General features: G+C 41.9%; 1 protein-coding gene across 4 annotated transcripts in view; it reads right to left on the reverse strand.

The window, feature by feature from the left end:
* Positions 1-14,873, reverse strand: part of LOC144592636 (nucleolar protein 4-like) — a 164,050-nt gene extending 149,177 nt beyond the window's left edge. For all 4 annotated transcript variants that reach the window (XM_078397341.1, XM_078397339.1, XM_078397340.1 and 1 more), the window contains exons 1-3: positions 14,687-14,873; positions 14,145-14,468; positions 7,442-7,591 (exon numbers count right to left, since the gene is read on the reverse strand). In XM_078397341.1, the coding sequence (XP_078253467.1) occupies positions 7,442-7,591; positions 14,145-14,426 (432 nt within the window). In that variant the 5' untranslated portion in view covers positions 14,427-14,468; positions 14,687-14,873. The remainder of the gene's footprint in view (positions 1-7,441; positions 7,592-14,144; positions 14,469-14,686) is intronic.
* Between the last annotated feature and the right edge of the window lie 2,878 nt (positions 14,874-17,751).

The following is a 17,751-nucleotide window of genomic DNA, read 5'->3' on the forward strand; positions in this document are numbered from 1 at the left end:
ACAGCTGCGAGAAATTGAACATTTTAAGACTATTTTCAGAGGCAGGGCAGAGATTAAGGTAGTGAGGTCTTCATGATGAGTGAATATTAGGGAAAAAGTTGATGAGATGGAATACACAAGGAACGAGGAAAAATATGGCAGGCACAGTCTTGGTCTTAGCTGCTTGAAAAATTCTAGGTGGAATGAAGAAAGGATTTTTGTTTATTTGGTATGCAGATGTCAGTGGGAAGACTAGCATTTATTTCCCAACCTAATTGCCCTTCAGAAGGTAGTAATACGCCATCTTCCTGAATCACAACATTAATTCTCCTAAAGATTCTCCCACAATTCCATTGGGAAGGAAGTTCCATGATTTACACCCAATGCAATGAAGGGTGGTGACATATTTCCAAGGATTGCATACCACTTGAGGGAGCAACATGCAGATGATGAGGATCCCATGCACCAAGGAAACAATGCCCATACCAAGTGCAAGAAGATGAGATAAAAGTACATGTAATCTAAAATGGAGGTCAAACCACACCTCCAAGAGCTACAAATTACTTCTGCAACTTTAGGAAAGGTAACATCTGTAAATTGCCCTGAAACATCACATGATGAGGCTTTACAAGAGTCATGAAAGAAGTTAAAACCTGTGTTTAAACTATCAAGACAGAGCTGAGTCATGATTGGTCCAAACCTAAATTACTAAAGATTGAAGTGAAATAAAGTTGGTAAAATGGCTATGCACTGATAATTCAGAGGTCTGGGCTGATAAATTGGAACACACAATTTCAAATTCCATCATGTCAACTATGGAATTTTAAAATCAGTTAATTAAATTAATGTGATCTAAAAATCAGTTTCCAGTGGAGTTTACTATGATGAGCATTTGACTGCACTGGGCCTGTAATAGCTGGAGTTTAGAAGGATGAGGGGAGACCTCATTGAAATTTACCGAATAGTGAAAGGCTTGGATAGAATGGATGTGGAGAGGATGTTTCCACTAGTGGGAGAGTTTAGGACTAGAGGTCATAGCCTCAGAATTAAAGGACATTCCTTTAGGAAGGAGGAATTTCTTTAGTCAGAGGGTGGTGAACCAGTACAATTCTTTGCCACAGAAGGCTGTAGAGCCCGTCAATATTTTTAAGACAGAGATAGATAAATTCTTGATTAGTACGGGTGTCAGGGGTTATGGGGAGAAGGCATGAGAATGGGGTTAGGAGGAAGAGATAGATCAGCCATGATTGAATAGCAGAGTAGATTTGATGGGCCGAATGGCCTAATTCTGCTCCTATCACTATGACCTTAAGACTACGAAGCTGCCAGATTTTCCTAAAAGCTAATACTGAAAATGTCTTCTTTCTTCAGTAAACATGAATCATTTACCCATGTTTTCTCTCTGTCCCACAGTTCAGCACTCGTTCTCCCCCTCCCCCCTCACCGTCATTCTCCGACATTTCTGCCGTTTGCAAGGTGATCCCATTACCAATCACATCTTCCTATCCCCACCCCTTTCCGCCTTCCAGAGACCACTCCTTCCTCAACCCCTTGGTTCGCTCATCCCTTCCCACCCTCTCCCCAGATACTTTCCACTTCAACCGCAAGAGATATAACACCTTTTCCACCTTCTCCTCCCTCACCTCCATCCAGGGACTCCAACAGCCCTTCCAGGTGAGACACAGGTTTACATGCTCTTCAAACCTCATTTACTGCATTCGCTGCATAATGTGGCCTCCTTTACATCGGTGAGACAAAGTGTACACTGGGCAACCATTTTGCCAAACTCTTGCACTCAATCCGCCAAGGACTGCAGGATTTCCTGAATGCTGACTATTTTAACTCCCCTTCCCATTCCTTTGTCACTTGATCCTGATGAATGGACGGGTGCTCACGATGTTTTCCTGGTGGTGCAAGTGCTCATTATTCTCCCATGTGTTCACTATTTGGCATAATTCATGCTGGAAGTCATTACTGGATTCCACAGAAGTTTAGGGATCATGACCTTTGTATCTATATTTTCTGAACTTTGTACAGTTTGGAATCAACAAAGCCAATTAAAAAATAAAGATTTTTGACTAATTCTTCTATCGTTTGATCTGAACAGTATTTGAACACATTATTATATACCAGATATCAAAAGTTTCATATCCCTCTACTGACAGATATATACTTTACATTAGTTCAATGTAGATTTAAAGCATTAAAACATAATACTGTTTTTGGAACCTGAAAACCATGACTACCAGGTTCAAGAATAACTTATTCCCAATTACCATCAGGCTCTTGAACATGACACATTAACCTCAGCAACTACGAATTTATTTGGATTATTTTTGGTTGCACTTTGTCTTTTTTTAAACTGGTATTACAATTATTACTTTATTGATTTTTTAAAATTGTATATATTATCTATGTGTAATGAATTTACAGGCCTGTAGAGCTGTTGCAAGTAAGCATTTCATTGTTCTGTTGTTGGTACAAATGACAGTTAAACACTCTTGACCCTGGTGGCAGTGCTCATGATTCAGCTACATTTTGTACAGTTACAGAAAAGGACAAAGATAAAATAGATTCTACTTTAGGATAATGCCAATCTTACAGCAGCAAGAGTGATTTAGTAAATGTGGACTGGAAACAGCCACTAGAGGGAAAATCAATAAGAGGTATTCAAGAAGGAGATTCAAAAGGTTCAGGGTAAACATGTTCCCACAAATAAAAAGAGTGTTGGCTGCCAGACCTAGAGCCCCAGAGAAGACAAAGTGCCCAGAGAATTTAATCAGGCAAATAAAAAGGAATGCCTATGTGTAACTCAGAGCTGCAGAAAAGCTATGGAAAATGTGAACTTAAAAGGGAAATTAAGAAAGCAAAGGGAGAGGATGAAATATTTCTTGCAAGTAAAAATAAATAATAACCAACTTTGTTTTGTAATCAGATAAAGACCAAGAGTATAATTGTGACCAATGAACAATCAAAAAGTTAATATACATGTGGTGGTGGGCGAAATGGGGAACATTCTTAATGATTACTCTGTCTGCCTTCAAAAGAGGAGGGCATTGACATTTCTAAGAATATATGAAATAGGGACAGGAGTGGACCACTCAGTCACTCAAACATCCTCTGCCATTTTACACAATTGCAGGTAATCCAACATTTTTAAAGTTCACTTTCTTGTCCTTCCCCAGAAATATTGATTCCCTTTCTGCTCAGAAATCAACCACAGCTTAAAGTAGATTCAAGGATTCTGCCCCCACAAATTGGACAGCATAAACATAACTGAAGAGAAAGTGTTAAGATAATTAGCATTTTTGAGAGTGAACAAATCACTGGGCACAGTTAAGATATATCCCACACTTTTGGAAGAAACATGGAAAGCATAGAGGCTTTGATCATTTTTGAATACTTCCTTGCTTCAGGAATGATGCCAGGAGGATTGGTAGAATTACTAACATTGTACCATTATTCAACAAAAGGGATAAAACAAGTAATTATACAAAAGTTAGTATAACTATAGTGGTGGGCAAAATAATGGATTCATTCTGAAGGGCAATATAAGCTTTATTCAGAAAGGCAAGATTCATCAAAAACATTCAGCAATTTGTTAAGGGTTATGTATGACAAACTTGAATGAATTCTGACACAATGAGGACAATATATTTGATAAAAGAGTCATTGAGTCAATAATATAGAAACAGGCCATTTGGCCCAAGTCAAAATTGCCAACCAATATATCTTTCTATGTTAGTCCCATTTGTCTGGGTTTAACCCAGACACCTCTTAACCTTTCTTATCCATGTAGCTTCCTTTTAAATGTTGTTATTAAACCTGTCTCAGCTACTTCCTCTGACAGCTTAATTTACATATCACCCTCTGTATGAAAAATTGTCCCTCGGGTTCTCATTAAATCTTTCCCCTCTCACCTTACACCACCTTTGTCCTCTAGTTCTTGATTCCCCAACCCTGGGGAAAAGACTGTGTGCATTCAACCTTTCTATGCCCCTCGTGATTTTATACACCTCTATAAGACCATGCCTTAGTCTCCTACGCTCCAAGGAATAAAGCACAACTTCTTCCTATAACTCAGTCCACAGACTCCTGGCAAAATACTCATAAATCTTTTCTGCACCGTTTTCAGTTTTAAGGCTAGTTTCCACAGCAACATGACCAAAGTTGAACACAATACTCCATTTGGCCTTTCCAATTCCTTGAACCACTGCAATGTAATGCCCCAACTTTTATACTAAATGCCATTGCTGATGCCAACAAGCCAAAAGCCTTCTTCATAATGTCTTTTCTGGATTTCATTTGGTACGTTTCACAGGTCAGACTGGTCAAAAAAGTTAAAGCCCATGGAACCCAAACATAAATTGAGAAAATTATTTAAAGTTGGATTCAGAGGTTGGATAGGCTGGGTTTTTCTTTATTAACCCAGGCCCAGGATGTAAGAGCAGGGAGGATATGCTTGAACTCCATACAATAGTAGCTTGATCACAACTTGAGAATGCTTTACTGTTTTTTTCCCCATATTGCAGGAAAGACTGAAAAGGAGTGTATAAAAGGAGGGTCTAAGATATTGCAAATATCATTAAAAAGTGGTCAAAAACCAGAAGGCATAGATTTTAAATAAATGGAAGAATTCAAGGGAACATCTGGAAAAAATATTTTCACCCGAAGAATCATAGGAATCTGGAACTCACTGCCTCGAGGAGTGGTCAAAACATGACTATTTATAAATTAATTTACTGTTTCCTTGAAGTGCAGTAACCTGCAGGTTTGTGGACCAAGTCTTGAAAGGTGGGATTATGTTAGGCCCAATAGCTTTCACAACTAACATGATGGGCTAAACTTCAATGTCTGTGCTGTAAGGGTTCTACTATTCTATATGAGATCTTAGACCAGAATGGCTGACTATCTGGAATTGAACAGAATCTGGAAGGCTGTCATGTCTCCAGTTGGACGATGAGATGCAGCTCCTTCATCCTTCCATTCAGCATAGTTAGAACAAAGTAGAAGCCAAAGACAGAGGTCAAAGTGGGAGTGGGATAGAGAATTAAAGTGACAGGCAGCTGGAAGATCAATGTCACCCTTGTATGTTGAGCACAGACATTCTGCAGGATAAACACAAGATGCTGGAGTAACTCAGCGGGTCAGGCAGCATCTCGGGAGAGAGGGAATGGTTGATGTTTCGGGACAAGACCCTCATTAGGTCTCCCCATGTTTTTTTTAATAAATACTCCACCGCCTCCACCGGTTCACAACCGCCACTGCCGACGACTTCCAAGGCCTCCCCATGTTTATTTTAATAAACGCCGGCACCAGACATTCTGCAGGATGAATATATTCATACAAGATTTTGTGTTTAAAACAATCACCATGGAAATTTATTAAATGTGCAAATGAGAAAAGTTTTGACGTTTTGCAGGATGTTATCCTAAGTGATTTGTTAGCCCATGTTGGCAAGTGTTAAGCACCTCACTTCCTATCCTGTGTAGGAAGGAACTGCAGATGCTGGTTTAAACTGAAGATAGACACAAAAAGCTGGAGTAACTCAGCGGGACAAGCAGCATCTCAGATCCCTGAAGGGTATTGACCCGAAATGTCACCCATTCCTTCTCTCCAGAGATGCTGCCTGTCCAGCTGAGGTACTCCAGCTTTTTGTGTCTATCTTCACTTCCTATCCTGATATGTTGCTTTTCTTAGGAATTTCACAAGGTTATCGTCAATGGATTGTGAACATGAAGCTGAAGCCAGTTGTTTGTTAGATCTAATAAACACAAAAGTTTCAAGGTAAGCTTTTCTGAAACTATGAAGAACAAATGTAAGAATGACATGAGATAAGTTAAGCAACATAACCCACTACTGGTAAATGATAGCATGTTTATTATTGCACAAAAGCTATTTGTATTTAATTAAATCAGACTGCTACCCAATTGTGCAATTGTACACATTTGAAATAAATTACCTGGGCAATTTATATCTGGTTTCACTTCTCATTTTCATTTATATAGCACCTGCAATGTAATAAAAACATCCAAAGGCACTTTGGAAGATTGTTGTCAAACAAAGACAAGTGATTTCCTGATTACCTTTGAATGATTAAGGAGACTTGCATAGAAGGCCTGGATATATGGTTTTGATCATGAGGCATTTCTCATAAAATCCCTTGATTTTACCGTAAATAAATATGTGGCATGGTCAGTCTCATCTAAAATATGACATTCTCTTTCAGAAACAAGTAATGCCATCTTTCCTGAGAAACTATCAGCAGTGGAAGAATATTTATAAAAGAGGACAACTATCCCTACAATTTTCCTTTGTTTCTTGCTCTCACAAGGACATTACCAACTGTGATAAAAAAAAATGCCAGTCATTATAATGCAGGAATGCAGGCACATAAAAGGAATACATGGAAACAAAATTTAAATTTTAAAAATAATCTATAAATGCGTCATATTGCAACTCTTTTCGCATCTTATTGCAAAAAAGATGGTGCAAAGTATATCAAGTGTATGCAGTACTATTTTGGACAATATGAATCCAAATCAAGTCTGTTGATCCAAAGAAGCACTCTTAAATTATTCCCATGACTATCACTTTATTTTAATCGCAAACTAGTCTCTGAATGCTTTTGCATATTCATTTAAAATGAACATAAGTTTTAACACGTTTACCTGGTGCCTGCACTATTGTTGAGGGCAACACAGCGGTGCAACTGCTACTTCACAGTGTCAGTGGTCCACGTACAATCCTGACCTCAGATGCTGTCTAGGTGGAGTTTGCACATTCTCTCTCTGACTGTGTGGGTTTCCTCCGGGTGCTCCGGTTTCCTTCCACATCCCAAAGTCGTGCAAGTTTGTGGATTAATTGGAATAAATTGTCCAAAGTATGTGGGGAGTGGATGAGAAAGTGAGATAACATAGAACTAATGTGAATGGGTGATCGATGGCCGATGTGGACTCGGTAGGCCAAGGGCCTGTTTTCTTGCTCTAAACATGACATTAACATGGATTTCCCCTCTCAGATTCCAAAGACATATGGATTGGTAGGTTAACTGGCCCACTGTAAAGTGGAGGCGAGAGTTAGAATCTGAGGGGAGTTTAACAAATATAGGGATAAAAAATAGGATTAATGTAAATTTAGTATAAAATGGTGATGATGTACAGCCTCGAACAGCTGAAGATTGTTTACATGTTGTATTTCTCTATGACTATGATTTCAGGACCATGTCTAAAAAGTGAATTAGTAAATGAATAATATGGTCAAAAAGGATATGGTCATAACTGAATGGTAAATTCTCTTATTGGTGCCATTTGTAATTATCTATCATATTTCACAAGCATAATGTTCAACATGGCTTATTAAAGGAGCCCATAACAAAAATACACTTACACAGTAGTGTTTGAGCTTAGACACGTTATACGATATTGTACAAATACAAGTAAATTAAAGATCAATCACTTACTGCCTTGTAGGTTCTTTTCTGGCCAGCGTGTTTTCGAGATTTTTCTCCATTTACTCCTATTTCAACGTGCATTGAATAAATAATATCAAAAAAATCTTCAACTACTGCAACTCGTTTTAATGATTGCTTCTCTGTGGTACTGATTCCATCCTGTGAACCCACAAAAAAGCTCTGTTCAAGATTTTTACAGTATCAGAACAAATAAACACCACACAACAAACTCAAAAGATTCGCAAAATCTCACTATTTAGTTTTAAATGTTATCAGAAGTTAAGTTAGAAGTTAGTGAGTTGCAGATATAACCCAGTCCATCACATTGCTCAGACTCCATCTACACTTCACGTGCCTCAGAAAAGCAGCCAACAAAATCAAAGACGTCCCACCACAGTCATTCCTTCTTTTCCCTGATCCCATCTAGCAAAAGGTACAGAAGCTTGAAAACACGCACTGCCACTCAGGAACAGCTTCTTCCCCTCTGTTATTAGGCTTCTAAATGGTCCTTCCATGCGCTAGGGTACTGTCTGATTCACAACTATCCCATCGAGGACATTGAACTTTTTGTCTATTGAACTGATGACTGGCAACGTTGACACAACTATATTCTGAACTCTGTATCTTCCCCTTTGCATTGTACCTGAGGTTGACTTGATTGTATTTATGTATGTTATATCTGATCTCTTTGGATACCATGCAAAATAAAGCTTTTCACTGTACCTCAGTACACATGACAATAAGGAACCTAAAATTAAACCATAAAAAATAAATGTATTGCTAGGCCATTGTCTAAAATACCATGATGGATCTCTTACTTTAGCTTTACTTTCTTCTTATTCCATAAGCTTTGATTTCTTTAATATATAATAATCTTGGCTTTTAGTTAAGGTAAGTGAAACAAGAATGTAACATTTCAAATGTCTACTCTGTCCATAAACAACATTTAGTTGAAAGAATTACAATTTATAGACTAACTAACTGTTCCAACTTATCTGACATAGTGAAGAACTCCTCAGTGTCCAAACTAAGTTTATTCTCCTACTAACATTGGCAAAAACAAATTTGGCTGGATGTAAAATGGCTTGTAATTTCTAGACAAGTCAAGTCAAGTCAATTTTATTTGTATAGCACATTTAAAAACAACCCACGTTGACCAAAGTGCTGTACATCAGTTCAGGTACTAAGAACGAACATACAATGGCACACAAACATAACAGCACATACATAAACAGTTCACAGCGCCCCCTCAGAGGGCCTCAAAAGCTAGGGAGTAGAAATAGGTTTTGAGCCTGGACTTAAAGGAGTCGATGGAGGGGGAAGTTCTGATGGGGAGAGGGATGCTGTTCCACAGTCTAGGAGCTGCAACCGCAAAAGAGCGGTCACCCCTGAGCTTAAGCCTAGACCACGGGATAGTCAGTAGCCCCAAGTCAGCCGACCTGAGGGACCTGGAGCTAGAGTGGTGGGTTAGAAGATTTTTGATATGGGGGGGGGGGCAAGCCCGTTTAAGGCTTTGTATGTGAATAGGAGGAGCTTGAAGTTGTTTCTGTACTGTACTAGGAGCCAGTGGAGAGAGGCCAGAATCGGGGCGATGTTGTGCCTTTTACGGGTACCTGTCAGGAGTCTCGCTGCGGCGTTTTGGACCAATTGCAGGCGGGACAGGGATGATTGGCTGATCCCAGTGTATAGGGAGTTACAGTAGTCTAGGCGGGAGGAAATAAATGTGTGGATGACTTTTTCAATGTCGTCAAATTGGAGGAATGGTTTGATTTTAGCTATGGTACAAAGCTGGAAGAAGCTGGCTTTTACCACAGCGTTGACTTGCTTGTCAAACTTTAATGCAGAGTCAAAAATCCCGCCAAGGTTTTTGCCATGCGGTTTGACTAGGGAGGTTAGGCTTCCAAAGCTGCCTGTTATCGTTTTGATGGAGTCGGGGGGGCCGAATAGGATGACCTCAGACTTGCTCTCGTTTAGTTGAAGGAAGTTCTGTGCCATCCAACATTTTATGTCCTCAAGGCAGTGCATGAGGCTGATTTTATTTGACCAGTTGTTGGGTTTCAGGGGGAGATAAAGCTGTGTGTCATCCGCATAGCAGTGGAAAGAAATGCCGTGCCTTTGAATGATTTGGCTGAGGGGGAGCATGTACAGAGAGAAGAGAATGGGGCCTAGGATGGAGCCTTGTTATAATCCTTCTAGTTATAATCCTTCACTAATTTGTTCTTGTGAAGAACCAAAATTGGATACATTTTCCCCTTCCTCTTCAAACTTTTGTTATCTTAATGCAGTCAGTGTGCAATCCATCTCATACCACCATTTGCTTTCTTTTTGAAAGAAAAATGCACATATGTTCCCATTACATCTAAAAATGGCCTCCTGCCATTAACAGAGGCTTTTGGATGGGCACATGGAAGGGCAAGGAATAGAGGGGTATGGATTGTGTACAGGCAGATGAGATCAGTTCAACTTGGCATCATGTTTGGTACAAACATTGTGGGCCAAAAGGCCCATTCCTGTGCTGTACCGTTCTATGTTTTGTATAATTTATATCGTAAACATACTCCTGTCCAGAAAAAAATGTTAATTTAGAAGATGCATGCCAAATTTTGGATGTAGAAAAGTAAGTGAAAAAAGTTATTTTTAATAATTCACTACTCAATTCTAGCCCATCATCAGAACAATTCAACTGGATTTTCTATACCAACAAAATGTGGAAGGTTACAAAAACTTAGTAAGAACAATATGAAGAGCATCTCCTCCAGTGGCAATGAAACTGAACAGTGAACCTTGGCGTAATCGACCTGGAGTGGAACAACCTAGAATCAAGCTCATAGACATGTTGCTGTGTGCTCCAGAATTTCAGGTTGTGTGACATTTCATTAATCAATAAGCATTATATTCAAAACTAAACAAAAATTAAATACTTTGTAATGGCCTCATCAAAGAATCTGCAAGTGTTATGTAATGAAATATATTGCATCCCTATATTTTTGTATTGCATTTTATGGATCTTTTATTTTAGTAAATGATGTATAACTGTTTTCTTCATCCAGAACTGAAGTGGAATTGAAGAAAGTCAAATTACATTGATAGGTAACTCAACTAAACCCTGCAGGTTACAATATGCTTTTTATTTAAATTTGATACTGATTGTGAACAGTTTGTATGGTTTGAGATCCCATACTACAGAGAATACCATTTGATGTCAGATGTATCAGGCTAGTGCTTTTAAAACATAGAAGATTTTTTTCAGATCAAGAAAATGAATAAATTAATATGAATAATGTATTGTTATGAATATAGTTTTCCTCCCTTTTCCCACACCCCTAAACTGAAAATGCAACAATGAATGAAGCACCCATCAGGGGACAAATTAAGAGTGCATGTTATTATTCCCAGGGCTCAAAATCTTCGTCCTGGAAAACAGATGAGATGGAGACTCGTTAACCTGGTACGATTCGCACCTGTGGCAATTAGCACTGTATCTGGAAAGTATTGCATTTTATTTTTCCTGGCACACCAATTTCAAGTGGTTCTAATGGCATCGCCGATGTTACGGCTCAACATATAATTACAATAGTTGGGCGTAATTTCAATTTCGTGATTTTTGGCAATAAGTGGCTTCCGACAATAATCTGAATGCCAAACAGAAATTCAGTCGTAATGGCCAGTCAGCTCGTCCGCACAGCAATTACAGTCCGTTCATTCTAACTATATCGTCTCTAAAATTATACTGTCGGGAATAAAATGGGTTTTTATATGAAGAAGGGTCTCGACCCGAAACGTCGCCTATTCCTTTTCTCCAGAGATGCTGTCTGATCCGCTGAGTTACTCCAGTTTTGTTTTTCTCTATCTTATATATTTGTAATATTGCACGAACCAGCACCGAGTTACTGCAAATATCACTTTCTATCGGCCCGGCCCAGGAACCTCCTAGCGGGAAGGAAGCAGAAGACACGAGTCATTCTTTTTTGTGTGTGTGGTTCGAGTAAGTATTGCAGGGGGGAACATCCTGCTCGCTCGCAGTCCTATCCTCCTTTGGTTTTGAAGGGAGGGCGGCCAGGTGCGCTCCGCCCGGCCTCAGCGCTCGCTGGCCAAGTCGGCCTTGTGCTGGCGAAGCAACTCCCATTGTCCGGCAGCGGGCGGGGGGGGGGAGCCAACCGCCAACAGGTTGATTATGCGTCGCGAGGTCTGAGTCGGAGCTGGAGCTCAGGCAGGTAGCAACCGTCTCCATGGCAACCCGCGAGGTGAGTGAGCGCGCCGCCAGCACTCGCGCCCCGGAATCCCAGCAGTTCAGGTCCGCGGGAGCGAGCGAGCGCACGCGCGCGCGTCGGGAGTAAGGGGGGGTGGGGGGTCGCGGGAACGCGCAGCGGGCGCGAGGCGCGGCACCGCCACCACTGTCCCCCGGTCAGCGCGGCCACGCGCTCAGGCGGGACCACAGCCTATTAGCAGCACTGCCACAGCAGATGCATTACGCCAGATTGTCGACATAACCCGACCGGCCGGGCAACACCACCACAAGCTCCCGGAAGGGAGGAGGAAGAGGAGAGGGGGCAGGGGAGAGGAGAGGAGAGATGGCACGCCATTCCAGGCCTCGTCATCGAATTTTCAACCTTTTAAAAATATACAGGCAGCAGGAGAGCCACACAACTCAACGTTAGCATTGAGATGGGGTTTTTTGCCCCCTCCCAGGTTTTAAAAAATGATAACGATATTGACTGCAAAAAAACAAACGAGTTTCACGATCAAAGCAACTTACTATTAAAAATACATATCCCAGAAGATCAGGTTGGTGACAGGCCTACTGGATAGCAATATGGTCGCCAGTAACATAGTGTGCACAAACAGTAAAATTGATAACTGGGCTTCCCGGTATTTTTTAAAAAGCTGCCCTCTGACTTTATTATTCATGTATGCCAAAATACAAAATCTGTGGAGGAGATCACTGTGTCTTCAGAGTCCACCAGAATGAAATATCTATGTGACATGCCAATTTTAAGAAAACAATGTACAGAATATTCTCCTTAATGTACTTACACTGAAACCTTTGCGCTTTTTGCTAATGACATGTCAATCACATGCAAAAACTGCCCAGTAGATATATGTATTCTCGTAACAAGGATATTGTGCATCTTTATTTACATTTACAGATCAATCTCCAGTTGTAAAATCCATCGCCTATAACAAGGTTATTTTATTTGCAGCAAAATTACTATTAGCATTTATTATGTTTGAGGAGGCATCAGCTCCCATCTATTATTCACAACGATGTTTTAAAAAGTCCTTTATTTGCTTGGGCCACATGAGAATCAAGGCCGTGGTCAGAGAAATCAAACAACTAGGTGGTCAATGGTTGCAAGAGATCTGATACCATTCACCGGCAGCTGGTACCTTCGTCCCATCGTGATGGAAGAAATTTCAGGTTGCGAGCTACTGTTGCCTGGTGACAAAAGTGCACATCCCAGACCATAGGAGGACGTGAATGCAGAAATGTGGATCATTTCCCCTCTCCCTGAGATGTTGGCCATTAAAATATCAAAATGCACCGTCGATGTAGGCTCTGGGACCCACGAGGCTGTCTACTTTTTAATGGAAGGGAATACAGTTTGCTTTTTTTGTGGAAATCATAAAATGGATACTAAACGGTGCAAGTAAAGCTCCCATTTTATTTGCAATTGCCTGCCCCGCTGATGGCATTTGTAATTCAGTCTATTTAGGCAATCGGGCACTGTGGCTAATTAGCCCGATAACAGACGATGTTCAGCTCCCATGTCTTTTAAAAAGATAGTAATCTTGAAGCCTAATTATTAGACAGCAACAACGGATCTGCCAGTAAGAACGGATCTCTGGGGCGGACAGAAGAGAACTGTCCAAAAAAAAAGTCCCTGAAGCCCCCAGCACGATCCAGGTTGTCAGAAATGTTAAGGAAATCAGAGCCCCATCATCCGCACCCTCGTTGTGATCACTCCCTTTCTGTTTCACTGGGACCATCGCGTGGGTGGACGAAGGGGATTGGATTGGGTTTTTTTTAATGTTTCTGACAATTATGAACAGCTATCACAATTATCCCGTCTGATGATATCGAAATCTGTGAATCTGCAAGTGCTGCTTAAAATGTCTTATTCGAGCCATTTAAAAGATCGTATATCGAATTAAACTATAGGTAGAATGGAAACTATTTTTGAAATACCACTGTTTTATTAAAAGGAACATAATACGATATGTTTAGGAGAAAACAGGTCCGTTTCGAAAATACAGTGCAAAACTGAGACGGGGCGGTGGGGGGAGGGGGCGATTATACACCCACCAGCGCTGCATTTGGCTTCCGACCAAAAATTCTGTCCCGACACTATGTAATATTATCCGGGATGCATCAAGCGCCCTCACTTCAAATTAAGCTTTAAAATTGGACATTTGGGGGATGAGTGGTACTTTCTGGAAATTTAAAAAAATGCTGCTCAAGGTAAGCATTCGAGCTGTAAGCGAAATAAGCAATTAACCCCACACGTCATTTTCAATGTAATTAAATAAAGAGAGAATTATAAGCTGAGTGTACAGTCTGGACATGCCAGCCCAGGCAACATGACCGCCTGATACACGATAAAAGAAGACCAAACACCCCATCATCAGGCAGCCAACTGTGGCACCCCTTGATTTCTTTACGTACAGACTTGGAAACAAATAAACATCAACTTTAATATGAGTGAACACTAACCGTGGTTTTGACTGGCACGTAAAGGACCAGTTTGCCACCTCCAGCCTTCATCTCTTCCGACGATCCCAGCTGGAACCCTTTCGATTTCACCCAGAATTTAAATTTGGCGTTATCTGCAGAACTGGGTTCCACTCCGCTCAGAAATTGGACGATGCGATCGTATTTCTTACGGGTGACCGTCTTGGTTTTGCCGGAGTCCCCATATGTCTTCAGACACCACTCCTGGAACTGACGGTACAGGTCCCGGTCGCTGCTGTCCCGTGCGGCCGCTTTGTTCTCCATAATAGCCCAGGAGCCTGGGACTCGAGTGTGTGGACTTTACACCTGGATAGTCCAAATGGAGTCAACAATACACCGAAAAAGGGTGTTAACCGACAAATCCGAATAGCAATGCTAATTTATTAAATCCACATTCATATTTTTAAATAAATAAATACATGATCAATGTAACAGACCGTGCAATGCACATAGGCAAAGTGTCTGTCTGCAAAGAGGGCGATGCGGCCGGAGCCAGCTTTTTATTTTAACATTTTTGTTCTTACCCCGTTGGTACCGTTAGCAGCCCAGCACAGCACTGCCCTGCCCTGCCGCCCTTGCCCGGATCGGTGCCGCCCGCGGGACCGTGCTGCTGTCTCTCGGCGTGCAGAGTGGAGGCGAGCGGATCATGCGCCGCGCTCTCTGCTCTCTCCTCTCTCTCTCTCTCTCTCTCTCTCCCTCCCTCTCTCTCTCTCCCCCTCCCTCCCTCTCTCCCGGCCCCCCCGAGCTGCCACAGACGGAGCGCCAGCGCCGGGTTTCCCCGCTCCGCCAGCTCTCCCCCTTTCCCGTCTCCAGCCTCGCCATTGGGCGGCGGAACAAAAGTTTCTCTGGCGACGGCCAATCAATGATGTCACGTACAGCTGTCCCATTTAGGAATACAGTGCAACACGCATGCCTCCTGCACTCCGGCAGCAGCGCGCATTCAACAGCTGATACAGGTGGATCCGCAACACACACACACATTGCATTTCCCAAAGAAACAAGAGATTTTATTCTTGTTCATGAGCTGCTATCCAGCTCACTGGAGACCCTCGGACTATCTTTAATCAGATTTCACTGGACTTTATTTTGCACTAAATGTTATTCCCCTTATCATGAATCTACACACTGTGGATGGTTCGATTGTAATCATGTGTAGCCTTTCCAATGACTGGTTAGCACACAACAAAAGCTTTACACGTGACAATAAACTAAACTAAATCATCATAAAGAGTGCTCGTTGTAAATACTCATTGCTTTCGCCAATTTTTCCCCATCTTGAAGGATCACGAGCCGTGAGTTCCCATAAATTGATGGGATGATGCATCTGTTCATGAAGATTGTCAGAATTATCCCTAAACATTTTCTTAACATACCTAAAACATGCAAAGTTGAGATTAGATTGGTTCTTTTGGGGATTTTATTTCTGATTTACAACAGCAACAGCAGTTTTCTTGATTTTATTATTTGCACATTTGGTTCTTTTGGGAGCCTGGTGTCAGTATGCAGACAACGTGGCTGACAACCACTGCCAGTTGAGGATAAACAGGTTGCTGGGTATTTTGGTCTGAGAGAAGACACTGGCATTACCTAATTTATTCTGTTAATGGGCAAGGAGGATTTGGGAGAGATTACATTGTTGGTACTTCTTTAGTGCTTCAGTGGGTAAAATAAGTGCTTGAGCACGATTTCTACCAACTTGGAGGGGGGTATATTGCATATCAGCTGCCAATTGGACGTCAGAACAAGATCTTGGCTCAATGCAAAGGAGATCCTTGACAATTGGAGATTTGTTTGTGCTGCTGGAAGGGCTTGAATGCTTACATGTACTTTATGTATATACAAGCATACTCTTTTCTCACACATATATGGATGTTGAATATTCTGCTTTCGTCCAGTCTACTACTCAGCATCATCTCTTCTTTGTTACATCATTCTCTACCTTCCATACCCCATCTGTCTCTCTCATCCCTTGCCCTCTTTTCCTCCCCTCCAACACTTCATCCTCTCCCATTCTTCCATAGCTCCCCCTTTCCCCATTCCCTCTTCATACACTCCACCTCAATCCCTTTCACCTCACCCCAGCTCCTCCCCCACATCCACTCCACTCCAGTCAACTTCCTGGGCCCAACTCATCCATACTGATCAAGATGTCCATCTAAGCTAATCTCATTTATTCACGTTCCACATTTGGCCTATATCCCTCTAAATCGTTCTTATCCACATACCTTATTGTCTTTTAAATGTGGTTATTGTACACATCATGCTGCCTCGGGGAAAGCAGCCAGTGTAGTAAAGAACCATTTTCACTCCGGTCATTTAGTCTTCTCCCCTCTACTGTCGGGCATGGACCACCAGATTCAGGAACAGCTTCTTCCCCGTTGTTTCAGACTACTGAATGGCACTCCCATTAGCTAAGGCGTAATCCCAATCTTCCAATTTAACTCACTACAGCCCATGCATATTTTTTTACCACACCAACTCTGTAACAAAAACACTATAATGATATAGCATTATATTTTGCCCTCTGGATTTTTCTCTTTGCAAATCGGACAAAGATTGAACTTTATTGCCTTCCATCACAGTGAGGAATGTGGAATCCACTGTGGTGGATGTTTATGTTAACTTTTATGTGGTTGTGTGTCTTTTTCCTTTTCACTTAGGAACTCAAATTTCACTGTACCTTAAATGGTGCATGTGACAATAAACTGACCTTGAAACCTTGTACTTGTGTATAGCTCGATGGCATTCATGTAGTCCATCTCCATCACAGGAGACAGACTAGTGACTGACATCTACTATAAACCCTCTGACACGCACAGCTATCTGGACCACACTTCTTCCCACCCTGTCTCCTGCAAAAACTCTATCCCCTACTCCCAATTCCTCTGTCTACGCCGCATCTGCGCCCGGGATGAGGTGTTTCACACTAGGGCATCAAAGATGTCCTCATTCTTCAGGAAACGGGGCTTACCCTCTTCCATTATAGATGAAGCTCTCACTAGGGTCTCTTCTACATCCCGCAACTCCACTCTTGCTCCCCCTCCCCCCATTCGTAACAAGAACAGAATCCCCCTCGTTCTCACCTTCCACCCCATCAGCCAGTGTATCCAACAAATCATCCTCCAACATTTCCGTCACCTACAACGGGACCCCACTACTGGCCACATCTTCCCATCCCCTCCCCTTTCTGCGTTCCACAGAGACCGTTCCTTCCGTAACTCCCTGGTCTACTCGTCCCTTCCTACCCAAACCACCCCATCCCCGGGCACTTTCCCCTGCAACCGCAGGAGATGCAACACCTGTCCCTTTACCTCCCCCCTCAACTCCATCCAAGGACCCAAACAGTCTTTCCAGGTGAGACAGAGGTTCACCTGCACCTCCTCCAACCTCATCAATTGTATCCGCTGCTCTAGATGTCAACTTCTTTGCATCGGCGAAACTAAACGCAGGCTCGGCGATCGTTTCGCTCAACACCTTCGCTCAGTCCGCCTTAACCTACCTGATCTCCCGATGGCTGAGCACTTCAACTCCCCCTCCCACTCCCAGTCTGACCTTTCTGTCATGGGCCTCCTCCAGTGCCATAGTGAGG

This window comes from Rhinoraja longicauda, chromosome 4, assembly GCF_053455715.1.
Source record: "Rhinoraja longicauda isolate Sanriku21f chromosome 4, sRhiLon1.1, whole genome shotgun sequence".
Lineage (NCBI taxonomy): Eukaryota > Metazoa > Chordata > Chondrichthyes > Rajiformes > Arhynchobatidae > Rhinoraja > Rhinoraja longicauda.